This window comes from Chamaea fasciata, unplaced genomic scaffold (assembly GCF_029207755.1).
Source record: "Chamaea fasciata isolate MVZ Bird 193981 ecotype frontalis unplaced genomic scaffold, bChaFas1.0.hap1 SCAF_6, whole genome shotgun sequence".
Lineage (NCBI taxonomy): Eukaryota > Metazoa > Chordata > Aves > Passeriformes > Sylviidae > Chamaea > Chamaea fasciata.
Genome location: NW_027094091.1, coordinates 59,199,751 through 59,217,149, shown reverse-complemented (window position 1 = coordinate 59,217,149; position 17,399 = coordinate 59,199,751). Strand labels below are relative to the sequence as shown.

At 39.2% G+C, this 17,399-nt stretch overlaps 1 protein-coding gene across 3 annotated transcripts in view; it reads right to left on the bottom strand.

Annotated features, from left to right (window-relative positions):
• Window positions 1-17,399, bottom strand: part of NR3C2 (nuclear receptor subfamily 3 group C member 2) — a 190,069-nt gene that overhangs the window by 76,538 nt on the left and 96,132 nt on the right. For all 3 annotated transcript variants that reach the window (XM_066186504.1, XM_066186505.1, XM_066186503.1), the window contains one exon: window positions 2,607-2,746. In XM_066186504.1, the coding sequence (XP_066042601.1) occupies window positions 2,607-2,746 (140 nt within the window). The remainder of the gene's footprint in view (window positions 1-2,606; window positions 2,747-17,399) is intronic.

Here is a 17,399-nt window from a genome sequence, read left to right as displayed (position 1 = left end):
CACAGTACAGCGTATTTTCAGCATATGACTCTATTTTGATCATAAATTCAAGTTCAAATTACTGTAGGATTGGCCACATCTGTAATCGAGGAAAAAACCCATAGAATAAAATTAACCTATGTAAAAATATACTCTGGATGTATATACCTTAACTTTTGCAGTTGCACCATTTACCAACACTTTTACAGTCTAGGGATTTTTAGTGTTTGCAAGGCAGATCAAATTTATGTTAATGACAAAATCACGTTTCTTCAAATCAGCCTCCTGTTCATCAAGCCAGTCATCAAAAGGTCCGTGCCTACTTGATATTGAAACTAGTACCTGGATAATTTTCAGCCTTGGATTTAATGCCATCTGAAATTACTCTTGAAATTTCACCAATAAACCCATTTTAATAATTTTTTGATCTACAGCTCTCTGCTTCTCATAAATCCATCAGACATTTCCTGAAAGTTCCAAAATACGTTTAACTGGAAATACAATTACCAGATTTACAATTTGAAATGCTAACTTTAGTCTCTTTGTTCTTAGTTTCTTGGTTTTAAATTCCAATACAGTTGTTATTTTCTGTTACAATCCCTCCGGTTTTGTAGGATTTCAGAGAAGCACAAAGGAATTGGCACTCAAGGGCTGTTCAAGGTGTGCTGATAATGTTACCAGTTCCAGCTGAGACCCAAAAAGTTGGGTGGTGTGCAGAGTTTTCTCCCCCCTAATCCCTCCTTTCTCTGTTTCCATGCTTTTTGACCGAATTTGTCTCCCCACTTCACAGATTGATAGAGGGGCTGAGTCGGAGCAGACCTTTAAAGTTCCTTGCAGAGAGCAGGGATATCTTCAACTGAGGAATGCTTAGTGGATCATGAGAGAAATGTGTGTGTCCCTGGGCTACAAATATTTGTTTCAATTATTTCAAATTGGAAAACTCAGGAGGGGGTGTTTCATTGGTCCTGTTACCAACTGAAAAATTTAGGATGACTCTACAAGAAACTTCTTGTTACAAGACTACCTACACAAACTTTTGTATTTATATGGACAGTGCCAGGATGTTTGAAGCCAATATGTTAATTATGTTTTTGCAATGCCCTTTTGGGGCTAACACTCTACAATGTATTAAAAAAAAAGTGGAAGCCAAGACAAAATTTCAGTGTCTGCCTAACAACAACGCTACTGGTACCATCAAGAGTTCAGTCAAATGCGTACCGAGAAGTCTAGTCAGTGCTCACATACCACTGGTAGGTACATGTATGCTACTATAATGACTCTAAAAAATGTATTTTAAACTAATCTAATACACATCAAATTTTTTAGGGATGACAGGGTAGCTTTCTCTTAATTTTTTAAATTTTTTTTTGCTTAACTTGCAAACATTCAGTAATTATCAGTTTTAATTACATTTTAAAACTGTATTTCTATGCTTGATCAGAGAGTAATCCTTTCCTAGTAATTTTGGCTTCTGAGGCTTGGAAACAGAGTCTTGCTGCTCTGTTAACTCCTGAAGGGACTCCTTAGAAATTTTTCATAAATTCCTGTAAATCTGCATGGGAACATCCATCATACGATGTTGTAATGGTCAGCAAAAGAGATGCAAATGTGGACAAATAGTACCTTGAAATTACAGTGATTCAAGACAGGAGAGGAAGCTTTCCTGGGAAGCAGGAAAGAAGGCAACAGAAGGTGCTGTCACTTCACACAGCATATGCAGGTATAAGGAAGGCTTCACCATCACCACCACCCAACCAAAAAGAATCTTCTCACGATTCAGGGATCAGCTCAGACATGGATGTCTGAAGAGCCATCCACAATATGGTGTGGAAGCACATGGAAGAAATCACTCACCCAAAAAAAGGAAGGTTTTCCAGTACATGTCCTTTATCAAGCAACTAAATTCTAAAGAAGAAGTTGGGGAATGAGGACATTAAGGTCAGCTACAGCACAACTGTAAGAGAAGATGTTTTCAGCAAGGGGAAACCTCTTCCATGCCCTTGTAACTTTGGGAAGTTAATTCCAATTAGATTGACACTTTTGATGATAGATAGATAAATAGATTGATAGACATGACACGAAGTCTTGACTTCAATGACGCACAAGCCCTCCAGGTCTATTTAACAGAGAGCTAAATCCTTATTGCCATCAGAAGTAGATTTAATGATCACAGAAGAAATTAATCACACCTCACACTGCCTCACTCTTCCCAGTGCACAAGCTGGACACCATATTAAGAGTCTGTTCTTTTCCTTCTAGGTTGTTTTATTTTTTCCCGTGAAGATAAATCAGTAAGTAACTATCTCCTAGTTCATCTGCGGTTGTGTAAGAACATTTACTCATCAGCAAAGACTTCCAAAAATCTATATAATATTTATGCCCTTTGTATGCCATGAACTCTTTATTATCAGATATTAAAAACCATTTTTCCACTTGAAGAAGTTGCTTACAATGTCAGTAAAGGTCACTCAACCTTTTTTTTTTTTTTTCATATTAACAACATCGAATTTTACCAACAGCAGAAAACACATAGGAAAATTTATATGTTTGTATATATATATTTCTTAAAAAAAGAAAAAAAGGTTTTTGTCTTTTGTGTTGATATATTTTGTTTTGTGTTTTCTTACCTTCTACTGCTCTCTTGAAGAAAACTTTACAGCTGCCACATGTAACCACCCCATAATGACATCCAGATGCCTCATCTCCACACACCAAACACACTTTGGAAGGTCTTGAAGATCCAGTTGATACACTTCTCAATGAAGAGCTGGAGTGAAAACAATCAAATAAAACAAAACAGCTATGAATATTTCAAATCATACCAGCCATAATACAAAGTTCAATTAAGAATTTATAACAGGTATATTGCTCAAGGCACCAAACAATTAGGAAACCACAACTCTTTCTGGCAGTGCCTGGCTGAATACATGAATTGCTTTAATTAGTAATTGCAATATTTTTGTCTGTTTTAAAAAACCCATAATATATCAATGTTAATGTGAGAAGTTACCACAAGGGCAGTGGAATTTATCAGTAGCAGATGATTAAAACTGAAAATAAAAAACAAACAAACTAACAAACCACTCTGGCAGCAACCTGGCAGCTATAAATTTTCTTTCTGTTTCTTTATTTGTTTGAAGGCTTCACAGCTAAGGAGCACCTGTAAGGAAACCTCTAAGGCCATTAGATGAAGTAGTGCAGCAAGGTGGCATGTACTCCCCTGTCTGTGCTCTTGCTTACCACTGCAGTAGTCCATGAGCTTATTTCTAATATTCCTTTAATTTAGCCGCTTACTTCCAATGTAGTTTTGAAGCCTTTTACATTCTGCAAGTGCAGAAGATCCTCTCATATGCCTGTAGGTGCCAGAAAAGCAGCACTGAAGGTTCAGACCATCCTGAAGTTTAGAGCATAGAGCAATGCACCTTGCAAGCCCTGCTTCAATCATCTACCTCTGCCTTAAACTACAGGGGACCTTTAGGAAGCATTTTCTGCTGGCAACTCTCAGAGACAAAGCTTTTCAGAAACAAGTCACATTTCCCGGTCCATGCTTCCTTGGAGAAGCATTCCAGATCCCAAAGGAGATGAAAGCTTTGGATCCCACCCATGTCTCCACGGGGCTGGAGAGAGTATCTCCTTCCACACAGCCTCCCTTCTCCAGGCAAATGTGACCTCTTGCCCTTCTTACACGTTATCTCTCTGAACCCTGCCAAACAAGTACAGAAATGACCCTGAAAGACTTCACACCAATAGGGAAATTATCAGGTAGTTTGAACTGCAGGGCACAGGTTATTTGTCCAACAGCCACTGGGAAACAAAGTCCACAGGTAGTCTTAATTCATACATAAGATAATGAGCTTGCTTAAGAAATCTCAAGTATGAACCCTTTGCCTTATTCCGAATTTCTAACTTCCTTTAAAGAGGCATGCAGAGGTCAAGTGATTTATCCACAGGGCACAGCTCGAATGTCACTCCAAATGAGGGACCACAGCTCTCCCAGCCTGCAGTTTTACTGCAACATCAAATCTAAACTTCTGCTTAAATGACAGTGTTCAGCTGTTAATCAAAATGTTCCAAATAGTATTCCTGCTCTTGTCTGCTCACTAGTCTGTTAGATTTACTAGTTTTAGTCCTTGTGCTATTTATGCTCTCATTACATAACATCACACTACTTGATAATTGCTAGGTGATGGCATTAGCTCATCTGTTAAGAGAGAAAGCCTCACCAAATCCATGTTAAAATAGGTTCTGCGTGCTCCAGTCACAGGCATACCTGCACACGCTGCATTAATTTACCCTCAGGAAAAGCAACTTTTCCAGGATTTGCCAAGGCTGTGCTGGTATTCAGCTCTGATGTGTTAAGGCAAAGAACAGGACTTTCTCCCTGCAGCACGTTCCATACTGCGTGAAAAAAATTAGGCCTCCCATTAAACAAAAATTCTTCAAAAGGTGTCTGCTTTCTAGAGAAAATGCCAATAACCCGGAAAACTAACCTTGAAAATTCTCTTTCTTTCATTGCAAACATCAGTATTTTGCCTGAGAAGGGAAACACTTCAGTTCTGACATAAGACCAAAATGTCTCAGGGGATTTGTAATTTTGACGCTGTCTGTTCCCATTTCTTCATAAGACTCGCAAAACTTTCCTAGCCTTCCTACCCTGAAAGAGGTCAGTGCATTTCTTTTAATATCTGAAAAAGAGGTAATTTTATTAGAGAGCTTTTCCTGTAGAGAAATGGAGGTTTCCAGGGTATCACGGCAGTGTGCATGATTTTTATTTTTATACGTATATGCACGCACATGCTTCTCTATATATACATACTGCATATATATATATATATAATTATGTATTATTTTTAGTTGAAAATAAATTGTCATGTAGGATTTGCAGAAGGTGGGAGAGCCTTTTTTTAGATACAAGCTACCCTATAAAATTGCACTTTCACAGAATTATTAGGTTAAAAAAAAGTCAGCAAAGACACATTAAGACACCAGTTGATCCACGACTATTATTAAATGCCTACCTAAGACGCAATCTACAGCATATTTTATACAGTGCTCCTCTCCACTGAAGACTTGAATGCAACTGGAAGGTACAGCCTGAATACAAAGTATGCATTCAGCTATCCAGCCACAGCGTCACAGGTGGAAGCTTAACATTCTGGAATTAAATCGAATTAACTCATTCTTTTATTCGGTTTAAAAGTGGAATACATTAAAACATAAATGAGGCATTTTCATTCTTAACAGGAGTATCAAACATGGAGCTGTTCTCAAATACTTTACTGCAAAGAAACATTGAAATTTGCTGTTGGTACTTCAATCTCCTCCAACTTGTGCCAGCTCTGGCTATGATTGCCTTCAATGGACAATGTTTGGCTTGTTTTTAAAATCTCTTATGTTCTCTTTCACCCGTGTTATACCAGAGTATTAGCCAATTCAAAATGCTGTTGTAATACCTCACACAAAGGTAAAGTGGTGCAAATAATAAAAAGCTGAGCCCAAAAATATGCTCAAATCACAAGCTAAACCTCAGGATAACTCATTTTCTCCATGGAAGCTTTTCTTTCCAAACAAGGCACACAGACGGTTGCACCTTTTCCTCCTAAATCTCTCTCTTTTAAGGCTGTCATCCCTTTCCTTAGCGACCATTGTGAACAAGATCTGACTGATGAGGAACCTACCCCTTGGCCTTTATTTCAAGGCCAGACATCCAGTGTTGATGACATAAAAAGACACTTCATTTATTCATCACTTTCATTAAGACAATTCTTTTTATTAATCATTATAGCTCTTTACTCTATAATATGCACAGGCAGAAAAAGCACACTAAACCCCCCACACTGAAATTACTTCTCATGCATGTTCCAAGTTAAATATTTCCCTTTGCATTAATTTTTGACAGCAACATGCCATAAACTTTTTCACAGCAAAAATGACTAATGTAAACTGGCATGTGGGAAAAGTTACAGGCAGGTAACACTTAATAAGCAAAATATTAAATTCAGTGTTAAATGCAGTTGATTGTAACAGAGATATCTACATTAATTTTATTTTTGCTCTTTTTTTTTTTTTTGGAGTTCTTTTGGAGTTTGAGTTTTCGCTCCACATGAGAAGTTTAGTGACAATACTCCAAGTTACTTAAGTAACAAGTCATTCTCTCTTTTGGAATATCCAAGAGTTGGTCCATGTAAGAATGAATACCATCAAAAAAAGATTAGAAACTTTACAGTTGACTCCCTGGAGGGTTATTAGCCTAGTGACAAATATCTATTTGAATGACATGCTAAATCTAATGCCATCTGTGGGCCACAGCATGTTTCAGTCTTAAAACTCAGATTGAGTGAAAACACTGCATTTTCACAAAACCAAATCAGAGCCTAAACCCTATTGCTCTGATATTGAACATGGGCTTTTGAAAAACTCTTACACAATGGACTGTTGTTGAGCCAGGACATTCCTTGTGGGTGGCATGCTAGTTTGAATATAAACTCCTAACCGAATACACCAGAAATATGAAATAGTGCCACAGAGCTGGCTACTCATTCCCATTTTCAGGAGCCAGTGGCTCCCATAGGTTGTGATTAGGTGTTATTGCTTTCATGCCTCTCTCATTATTTCTAATAAAAACACAAGTATAGGCAAACACACTCCCACCTCCCCCTCATAAAACTCCACAGGATTCAAAGAGAGATCTACCAGAGCATACATATTTTATCCTGGTGCGGTTACAGCCAAGGGCAGCATGGAGAGTTTAACAATGCCAAATGTATCTCCTAAATGATTTGTAAAACGGTTGCTTCGATGGCTCCAGTAGCACTTGTCACGTTGTAGGGTATGTGATTAAGAATAAGACTGATTTATTATCCCTAACAGTGCAAATGCTGGCAGTTAAATACTGACCTTGACTAGCCATTGCCATCAAGCTCATTTGTGTCTCTCAGAGTTGGCTTTAGTAATAGTTATATGGAGAATTAATTAGAAATAACAGATTTTGTAAAGGAGAGTCAATAAACCCACAGATAATCCACCATTTAAAAAGCTGATTATACAGGTTATTATACTTTTCAAACCAGATGCCATACAGGGGAACAGTTTAAACAAATGATGCCTCTCTGATGATAAAATGAAGCACTCCAAAGAAGCATAAGCCACATGAATTCCATATAAATATGAATTTCAAAGTCATTTGTTCCAAGCACTTTTATTATTATGAGATCTAGACGAGTCCTTTTTAATTCCACATCATTGACTTTTCTTTCCAATACTGGAAATTTTCTGGCAGTAAAACAAACAGAAGGAACTTGGGTACACCTCAATAAATAAAGGTATGCAAAAACAAAGGTAAAAAGAACTTGAGATTATAGAATCATATTTTTACCACAAGAAGACAAAAAACTAACTGTAAGAGGAAGAATATATTCAGGATATCCAAGATGCAGAGGCTGCCGGCAGCTTACTTCTACCCTCTCACCTCATTTCTGAAGGGGCATAACCTCCAGCTGGAGTCATCTTCTACTGGGAACCAGCACATAAAAATATGATAGTCCACTTTACACATTGAAATACTGAAACTAATCTTCCTGTGGCCCAAAACAAGAGCTGGGTATTTCAGTGGTACGTCACTTCTCTTTGCAGCTCTCCCAGTACTTTCCTTTCTCTAACTCATTGTTCCCTCAGCCATTATAGTAGACAGCATAGACATCATCTCCTCCTTCACTTTGCCTCCATTATTTTTGTGCATGTCCACATAGCAACAATAATTTCACTGCCCAAGATAACTCTACTACTCCTTTAAAAGTTGACATACTGGTCAAAACCTGTCCAGTAGATTATTTATTAAACCAATTCACTTCCCAATGATGGTAGTCACGACCTCTCCCAGTGCCATGTATCATCTGCCAGCTTTTGCTCCATACTGCCCGCTTTAATTGTCAATACTAATGTTTGACCAGCATCACTTTCTGTTGTATAACCTTAATTTTTAAAGAGCTTCACTGTGGGAAGGAGCCCCAGCTCTCTCCTATAACTACTTGAATAAAGCAGATCAGCAGACTGGAAAATGGTATTTCTTAAATGTCAGAGTATATAAACCAATCTTCTTGTCAGCAGACCAAGAAAGCAGAGAGAAGTGAAAAGGTGCAGAGATGAAATGATCAGAATTTTGGAAAAGGCAGTCACGTGGGACCTTGGGAATGCTGAGCTAAGGGAGAACTGCTAGAACCCAACCACCCCTGAGCCTCAGCAGCAACACTCCCACAGCAGGCAGACCAACATTTACCCTCTTTGAGAGTGTATTTTAAAGAAATATGAAGAATCAAAACAACCAAGCAACAAACCCCAACAAAGAGAATTCAGGAGCTGCAATATTACATTTAAATTAGCGGTCAGTTGCAATTAGTTATTTAATTGGGGTTTTGTTTTTTTTTTTAAGCACAGAGCTCCTGTATTTCAAGACAGAAACCCTTCAATTCTTGGAACTTCAAACACTACAACCTTTTTTAATCTTAAGAAATGCTTAGTATGATGGAACATGTAGGACTGAGAAGGGAAGTGCATTTAGTTAAGAAAAAGCAAACTGAGAACTTGGATGGTGTTTTTCCTTGGCAACTCCAGCTTTCACTTTAAGTTACTTTATTTAGCAATGCCTGAGGGTCATACATCACACTTCCATACCTGGATCTTAATTATGATAACAAGCAAACTCTGACATGCACTAATAGAAAAGGCTCCAACCTTTTTTCCAAGCCTCACCAAATCTATAAAGATGCACTTAGGATTTAAAAAAAGCTTTTAAGTTCCAATGTTTATTCGGCAAATAGAATCTGATGCGTTCTGTGCTGCAGTCAAAGTGAACAGGTTCCTGTATTTAGCTTAACCTTAAGGCATATGTTGATTTTACAAAATGAAGCAAGTGTGCTATGCTCCTTCAGTTCCTATTTACCTTAGTGGATGCTGACAGGATTCAGCATTTTCCTCCATCCAGCTGTAAACCTTGACTTTTCCTTGACCTTCATAACTGAAATATTTTGGTAGCAACTATAGTCGGCAATCCAAATTTTGCCCCCAAATAATGGGCTGACTACAGAAAAATACAAACTTGAGTATCAACGAAAGCGTTCTTCTGATGGACTGAAACTGAGGAGCACTTATTTCCTAGGGAAATATATCTAATTTCTACCCAGTGATTTAGCAATCAGAGAAGTGTAACATCCACCTACTTTTCTTCTGCAATGCACTTTTCTCTCCTCTAACTGCTGTCACAACCTACCAAGACACAACTGCCCCAGGGAAATAAAATTTCCTTGTTCTGCAGGTTTTTTAGTACATAGATATAGTTTTCTATTGAAATGGAATGGTTAACCTAGATGGGGAGTTTCCAATCAGGATTAAGCCTTTGGCTTTGGAAAGCACAGACCTCCAGTAAGCCTCACAGTGCATCTGCTCTAAGTTTTCATATTTGGCCCACTTATAGAATTAGTGCAGTTTAAATGCATGCAATGCTGGTGTTTGTGCTGCTGATTATAAATTGCTATGTATAGCAAGATAAGGCAGGAACAGTTTATCTGGAAAATTATCTGGTTAATTATTGAAAGTCTGTTTGAGGGGGGCAGGGAGTACATTTAACTCTTTCTTTTCCTGCACCTGCTCACCTGCTCTAACTAGGTGAAGACGCGGAGCTTGGAAAATCCAATTTTTCATAGCACCATCTCATTTCCCACTACTGAAAACTATGTGAGCCATTATGCACCCTGGTAATTCACTCTCTACCAGGGCACAGTTGTGTTTACCCAGTGAGGCTCTGCTGCCTTCTCAGTCAGAAACATTTTAAAGCTGCATAAAATGCCATGATTCAAGTAAGGCTCACTTGCTGATGGGGGCACCAGTGGGAAGTCATAACCATGAGGAATTCCAGGCAAGACAAGACAGCATGAGTGCATCCCTCTGCTACTGAAGGCTTCTGAGACAAAGAAAACTGAACGAGAAAGGGAGGAAATGCACAAGGAAGGCAAATGCAGGGAGATGCTACCAGTAGTAAAAGCACCTCTTTAAAAAGCCTCCTCCTCTTAAAAGCAGGCTCACAACTTTAGTTGAAGTTCTTCCCCCAGAGTCTAAAAAACAAGCAACTCCTAAAAATATCTTCCTTTGTTTGAAAGCTTATTTTATGAAACCCTTATTAGAGCAACCTGAAATGACATTGATGACCAGAGTATTGACTGTTAATGACCTTAAGAAATGTCATCCTGTTGCAGACAAAAATCCACCTGATACGTCTGGCAGTGGTTTGGCCCCAAAAGTTCTAAAAGAATAACTATATTAAAAATATTAGTTTACAACAGAAGCAGCTTGGTCCAGTTGGACTACTTTCCTATTACCAACTGTTTGCTTTGACTTCTGAGTGCATGACATGCTTACAGAGAAAGCTACCACACCATTAATACCCTAACCACAACATAAAAAAGTTTACAAGAGTTCCATAATCAAATAAATTTTTTTCAAAATTAAATTATTTCATAATAGCAAAAAGTAAACTGAACTGCCATCCACTGTCTACTGGGGATTAAAATACCACAATAGAAAAACCTCCAGAGCAACCATGAAACCATAGGGAAAAAATGCACCAAAGCACAAAAAAAAGGTTACCATGGGAACAAAGGCTATTTTCCAACTTGTCACATAATAGCCCCAGTATGGCAGACCTTTACTTGTAAGAGCAATCCCACAGGCTTAGGAAGGCAACATGTATAATTATAGCCTGATCTGAAAAAGTCTAAGGGGAGAATGGAGGGGGGTTTTGGTCTTTTAACTCCCTTATGCCCCCCTCCCCATCATCCACCAAGACAAAATTAGGGTGGATGTTGAAAGTGTATTGGAATTACAGCGCTAGTATCTGCTATATTAAAACACCCCACAGGAACAGAAAAGAGAAGTAGGAAGGTCTGCACACCAACCTCAACCTCATAAACAGGACGTAGCGGAGGAATGAAAAGCAACAGGCAGCTTGCAGTATCACTTAGTATGAGGTACCAACTGCTAAGACTCAAGCCCATGAGGCTATCAGAGAAATTCCTGACAATAACAAACTTGAGGATCTAGCAAGATGCAGGGAGTTCTGTGCACATTTGGAAAAGGAAGATTGAAAAAATAAACAATCCCCCTAAAAAGATCTCACTAATCAAAAAGTAATAATCATTAATAAGATTAGGCACAAGTATTTATATTTTACTGGAATTTTCCAGCTTGGCACTGGCTTCAGATGATACAGTGAGAATCAAACTCCTCCTTTACCACCATCTCTGATTAACTGATATTTTAGAAGACTAATAGTCACGTTATTTTGAAACATCTTCCGTCAATTTCTAAAACCACTATTTGAAATAATGATGGCTTCCTTTTCACTAACATTTTTCCATTTTTAGGAAATTCAACCTATTCATGGTGTTTTAATGCATGTCACTATTACTTGGTACATGAAATAGGATGAGTCTTGCAGCTCTAGGTATACGGATACAGAGGTAGTTTGTAAATTTGTTTTTTCCACCCTGCTGGTCTCATGGCCCAAACCAAGCATCTTCCTAAAAATAGAAGGTAGAGTTTCCACATCTATCTTTACTAATCCTGTCTTGCCTGAAGAATCACTTTCCTTCCCAATCTCTCTGGCTCTCAGGACGCTTACCAACAGTTTGCAATTGGATCCCCTCCAGTAATCATGATCCCAGTCCAACCTGTGAATTTTGTCACAGGTGAAACAGCCTTCTTGGGCTTCCTATACACTTTTAAAAATTGTGATGATTAGCAGAGCACATAGCAAGCAGCAGCTCCAGTTCAGACAGGAACATCACTTCCCACTTGTCCCACCTGCACTTACAGTGACAATTTGCAGAGATCCTTACTCTTATATTTACCCCAAGGTAAGTTCAGTCCTGTTGGTGGTGATATTGTCAGCAGCCACATTTTTTTGCACACTTCAAGTTCCTCTGTTTTCCCTTTGCCTGTCGTTTATGTGGAGGGTCAGGCAGTGTGAGGCAAAAGAGATGTACATAAATGAGTACTCAACAGCCCAATTTCCCATCCTACTCCTGTAGAAGGAATGCAGATATTCTTTCCATACTTTTTCCTAGTTTAGAAAGCCAGGTTAATTGACAAGGGGCAGGTGGAGTGAAGAGAAATTCAAGAAACTCGTCTTTGTGGTGCCTTCCTCTTGTCACTTGCTTGCAAAAGGGCTTGTCTTGAAATGGACCAGACAAAAAGATGGTTTAAACTCCCCATCTCCAGTTAGAAAGTCACTGCATACTTGCACCCACGAGAGCAATTAGGAAGACAGCATTGCCAGAGCATCTGATCCCATACTCTAGCATATCCATAACCTGCATGTGTGCAAATGCACCAACCACACTCATGCTGTACAGCTTTCAGAGTGACTTCCAATTTTCAATTTCACATAACCCTTGGATTTATGTGTAATTATGCCTATTTTGGGCACCTGGAAACCATAACAGAGGAACAGTTTTGGTGATAGAACAGAGCAGCATCAGATCTAAAATGCTGTTATTCAAAGTTCAGCACAAAAGCAAAGAATTTCCAGCAGAAATACTATTGAATCTTGGAAGAAACAGTTTTAGAAACTAGATGCACAGCTAACATTCCAGAATCCCTTTTAAAATCAACAATAATTACATAATAGGAAACCTCTGCTCCCATTAACTAAATAAAACCTCTATTGATAGCTTGTTGAAGTTGAAGGTAAAATCAATGGCATGTGTTTTAAAAATATTCCAAACCCCAAGTCCTTTCAACTCCCCTTTCTCTATTTTCACAGTAAGTATAACCGCTGACATGTAATACAGCTATACTGTATTAAGTAACCATAAATTTTAACTTTTAAATCAATTAAAATACTCCTCCATTATATGTTAGAGTGACAAGTAATAGCCTGCTGAGTGCCATGGAAAATTTTGGTCAAATAGCAGATGAGGGCTGCAATCATTGACTGATACCTAGAGCAAAGGCTTTTGGTAATTCTCCCACAAGAAATCACAATTGCTGACAAAGTTCAAATTTGTCTTGACAGGATTGTCAAGGCAAACTAGAAACGTTCACAATTGCAAGTCAAAGAATTCATTTTTATTCAGCTGAAATTCACTCCACTGCTCACATACTAATGATACACAGGACTGTAACTACCACTCTTCCTGGCTGAGTAGCTGAAACCCAGACAGCAAAGACTAAAGGAAAATGGGAGCACCAAGCAAAACATAGACCAGGAGAATTATGTTCTATAACTAACACAGCCCCGGTTCATCTCTTAAATCCTCTGCTACATACTGCCAGAACACTCTTGCAATGTATAGCAGACCTTGATTTTGGAAGGCAGCTTGCATTTAACTTCAGTGGGAATAAGAGCTGGCACAATAATTAAAAATACCCCCCCCCCATCCCTCCCATTTCAGGAAAAGTATGTTTAACTGTTTATGCACAAAAGTGCACTGCTGTAGAGGCAGACAAGAGAGTTTATGAGTATGCATAATGAAGTGCTTATGCATAAATTTACACAAGTTATATAGAAATCAAGGTGTATAGCAGAGTGAACTAACATTATTAGTTGCTAATCCATACCCCCCACCCCCCCCAACTCACTTTTGCAGTCTGTTTGTGGCACAGACTTTCAATTTCCTTTAGCAAGGACTGCAATATTTGCATTCATTGTTATACCACAAATATTACTCAGTGACACAACAGGTCCCACACAGAGCCAATTAAAACCAAAGAACCTGGTGACACATTCTTTGCTTCCTTAAGCAGTATCATCAAATCACTGAATGGATTGTGTTGGAAGGGACCTTGGGACTCATCTAGTGCCAACCCCCTGCCATGGGCAAGGGCACCTTCCACTTGACCACATTGCTCAAACCCTATTTAACCTGGCTTCTTTGAATTTCTGCCTATTCTAGAACAATCTGCTTTTCTGCCTCGCCCCGTAGCCATCGAAATTATTTCTGTTAAAAACAGGTGTGCAATATGCAGAATAAGCACTTGGGGAAGAAAGAAGATGACTCAACAAAGAGCCAGCTCTGAGCACCCATGGTTTCAAATGCTTCAGCAACCAGAGTTACTGTAACTCAGTTTTATCACACAGCTGGAGGATCAAAGAGGTCCCCATCTGCACACCTTCAGGCTTCAGACCACTTCACCCCATGCAGCTCCTGGGGTGGGGGCCCACTGCTGTCACAAAGCAGGAAGAGACCTAGAGCTTCCTACTATATTTACTTTTCATGTTCCTAAATAACATACACAAAGAGAAGAGCTCCAAAGTACATGAAAATGCTTTGCTATTTTAAAAAATTATTGTCATTCAGGAGCAAGAATAATGAAACTTTGTTTCCTAGGTCTTTCTCCTTCCTGTTTGCAACGTTTAATAGGAGAAAAAATGCTAACTAGCCCCTTTCCTCTAGTGGGGGCACTAACTGAGTGCCTTTCCTCCTTCCAGTCACTTCTTTTAATGGAATTGGTAAGAGATAACAGCTAAAATGGAATAGCTGTAATAACTACCCACTGTCAAATTTAGTTGGAGTTGGCTGACATTCAAAACTTATTAGGTGGGAACACACAGACAGCTAGCTCAGTTACATGAAGATCTCCTCAGGCTCTGTCTAGGGGTCTGCTGGACTTGCTAGTGTAAACCAGGAACTTTTTGCAGTGTGTTATCAGTTATTCAGATATTCATCTGATTCATCTATCTTTGTTTGTTTTCCCCAAATAAAGTGTTCTAGTTTTGCACTTGTCTATAGATGTCTAGTTATTGAATTTGCAAAAGCCTGACCACACTGGAGAGCACTGGGGTTTTTTTGTGGTTTTGGACTCCAAATGTGGAGTTCCCTTGAAGACATCTTTGCAATATTTCCTGGACTTGCCTCAGAGCCATTCTGATTTTAATGAGCCCATACAAAGCAGCTTCAGGCAACACTGCCCATACCTTCCCTTGAAAATCTGTATCTGTGCTCCTGTATCTACAAAAACAGCATTTCTAAGCTGCTTAAACACACTTGTAAGAACTTGCCAAAACCTTTTCCAGGCTTTTTACACCAGCAAGGACTCAAAGACAATCCAAGAGGAACTTGCTAACGCTTGGGAGAAGCGAGGCTATTATCCAAATTTCACAGTCATACAGAGGAATTTTAATAAAAGTAAATGCATACCAAGCACTTGTTTGAAGTTCAACGCTTCTTTCATTCCAGAAACACTGCTTTAATCTCACAAATGCTGCTCTGCCTTTTGTTACCCTTGCTGGTGACTGTGTTGTCAAGCGCAGCAGTGCTCAGGCAACTTGCTGCAGGAGCAGCACAAATTGCCTACAAATGTCAAGCCCATGAACGTCTCCCAGCAGAGCAAGGCTGAGGCAGCACCTCAAGTTTGCCTCACACAAGGGCTCAGGCCAAGCTGCTTGGCAGAACAACGTGGAGAGTCAGTCCTTGCTGCTCTCAGCCCTTCAGGAACCAACAGCAGTGGCTGGCAGAGAGCAGCAGGCTGCAGGTTATCGGCTGCGCAACCTCGGACTTGAGGGAAAAAGTTGGAAATTCCCCCAACCCTGGGACACAGGGTGCAGTTTCCTCTACCACAGTGACCAAACAGGTCAAGAAGCAGCCCTGCCTACAAGGTACCAAGGCGGATCAGGGCAGGGATGATGCCTTGTGTCTGTCTCAAGGAGGGGAGCTGTGATGTTTTGCCCCAACTGAAAGCACACACCAGAGCTGCCAACTGAAGGGCTTGCCCAAAAAGCTGAATTTTGCTGAAGCCCGAAGAAAGCCTTGAAATAAATAGTATCACAGGCTTTGGTTTGCTTGACAAAGAAAATACACGGGCCTGTATTCCCAGCTTTTCTGAGATTTCCTTGGCTGAAAACTGTATTAACTGCTTCTCAACCGAGCTAAACCTCCAGTCAGGTGATCATTATTCCAGCAAAGATGGAAGTTTCTTTTTCCAGCCAGAAGTGGATGAACACACCGTTTTGCAAGGCACGAGCTCTACTCTTTTTGTATTGGTGAATCTCTGCACGCTTGAACTCCTGAGGAATCATCTGCTTGTTCCCAATGCCTGCAAACAGTCATGCCTTTGTCAGGCCAGGTGGTGCTCTCTGACCAGAAGTAGCACGAGTGCCTACTACTGCTCTTCTCCTTAGTATTTACAGGACAGTCAGAAGAGCTTGTGTTGTTTTGCTCCCTGCTAGTCTTGGCTGGGTAGGTTGGAAAACTTCATTTAATGCTTCAATAAAGATGCTACACAGAAAATTTAATAAACTAGTGAAGTATTCACGTCACTGATTTGGCTTTTCCTTGTAGCTGGTGCTCAGCATTTGCCCATCTTGACTATGGACTGATGCAACATCACTGAATTTACAGCCACAAACCTTCATATCTGTTCTCACACCTTTACTGCCATTACAGTTTCAGCTTAAAACAATGGCAACCCCCCCCCCCCCCCCCCCCCCCCACTGTCCCTGATTTTTGCAGGAACAACACGCAGCCACAACAAATACAAATTCACAGTGGCCACAGTGAAAGCAGAGCTGGTAAATATCACTGTGAGAGGTCCTTAGAAACACTGGTCTCACCTGGCAGCAGAAGGTATAACAGCTACACAAAAATTCAGAGAAAGAACTGAATAACAGTGGCTTTCATAAATATTTTAGATTCTGCTTAAAGCACAATCCACAAATAATGCAGCTGCCCATGCTCCTTAAGGCATTTAGCATCTATTTTAAAGTTACTATGGTTGCATGAAAAGAAAAAAAAAAAAAACAAAAACCAACAAACTATGAAATGAAGAGAGTCTAAGTCCATGAATGAATATTGATAAACTGCTGATCGTGATGCGCCATAATTATTCTTAGATCATGAGGTCACAATCCTAAATTATGAAACTGCTGAAATAATATTTTTAAAGTTTCATCTTTCCCTTATGCATAAAAATCTCTGCTAAGCCTGCAAAATCTTGACCTCAAATGTAAGGACATTATGCTACTTTAATAAATTATATAGAAGGCTTGACTTGTGATCAAGAAAAAATTAAGGCTTGGGTTATTATATTTTACATTATTTCTTTACTCATTAAACCTGAAGAGCTTTCATTAAGAATAGAGAGCAATTCAATTCACTGACATATTATTAACAAAACATGATATACATATTTAAATTCCAATGCTGTGAAAGAGATGACAGGGATTAACTGGACAGTTGAAATCCAGATGATATAGAAGAAAAACCAGAACCTTATGCATAAAGAAAAGGCCACAACATTTTAACTTAGTCCAAAACTATTCTAATGGACATTATACCTTAAAAAAAAAAAAAAAAAAGAAGTTTACAGAAAAGAAATGGATTATTTTGGATACTGTAGTCTGAAGCAAATGCACTTCAGCTCTATACTTA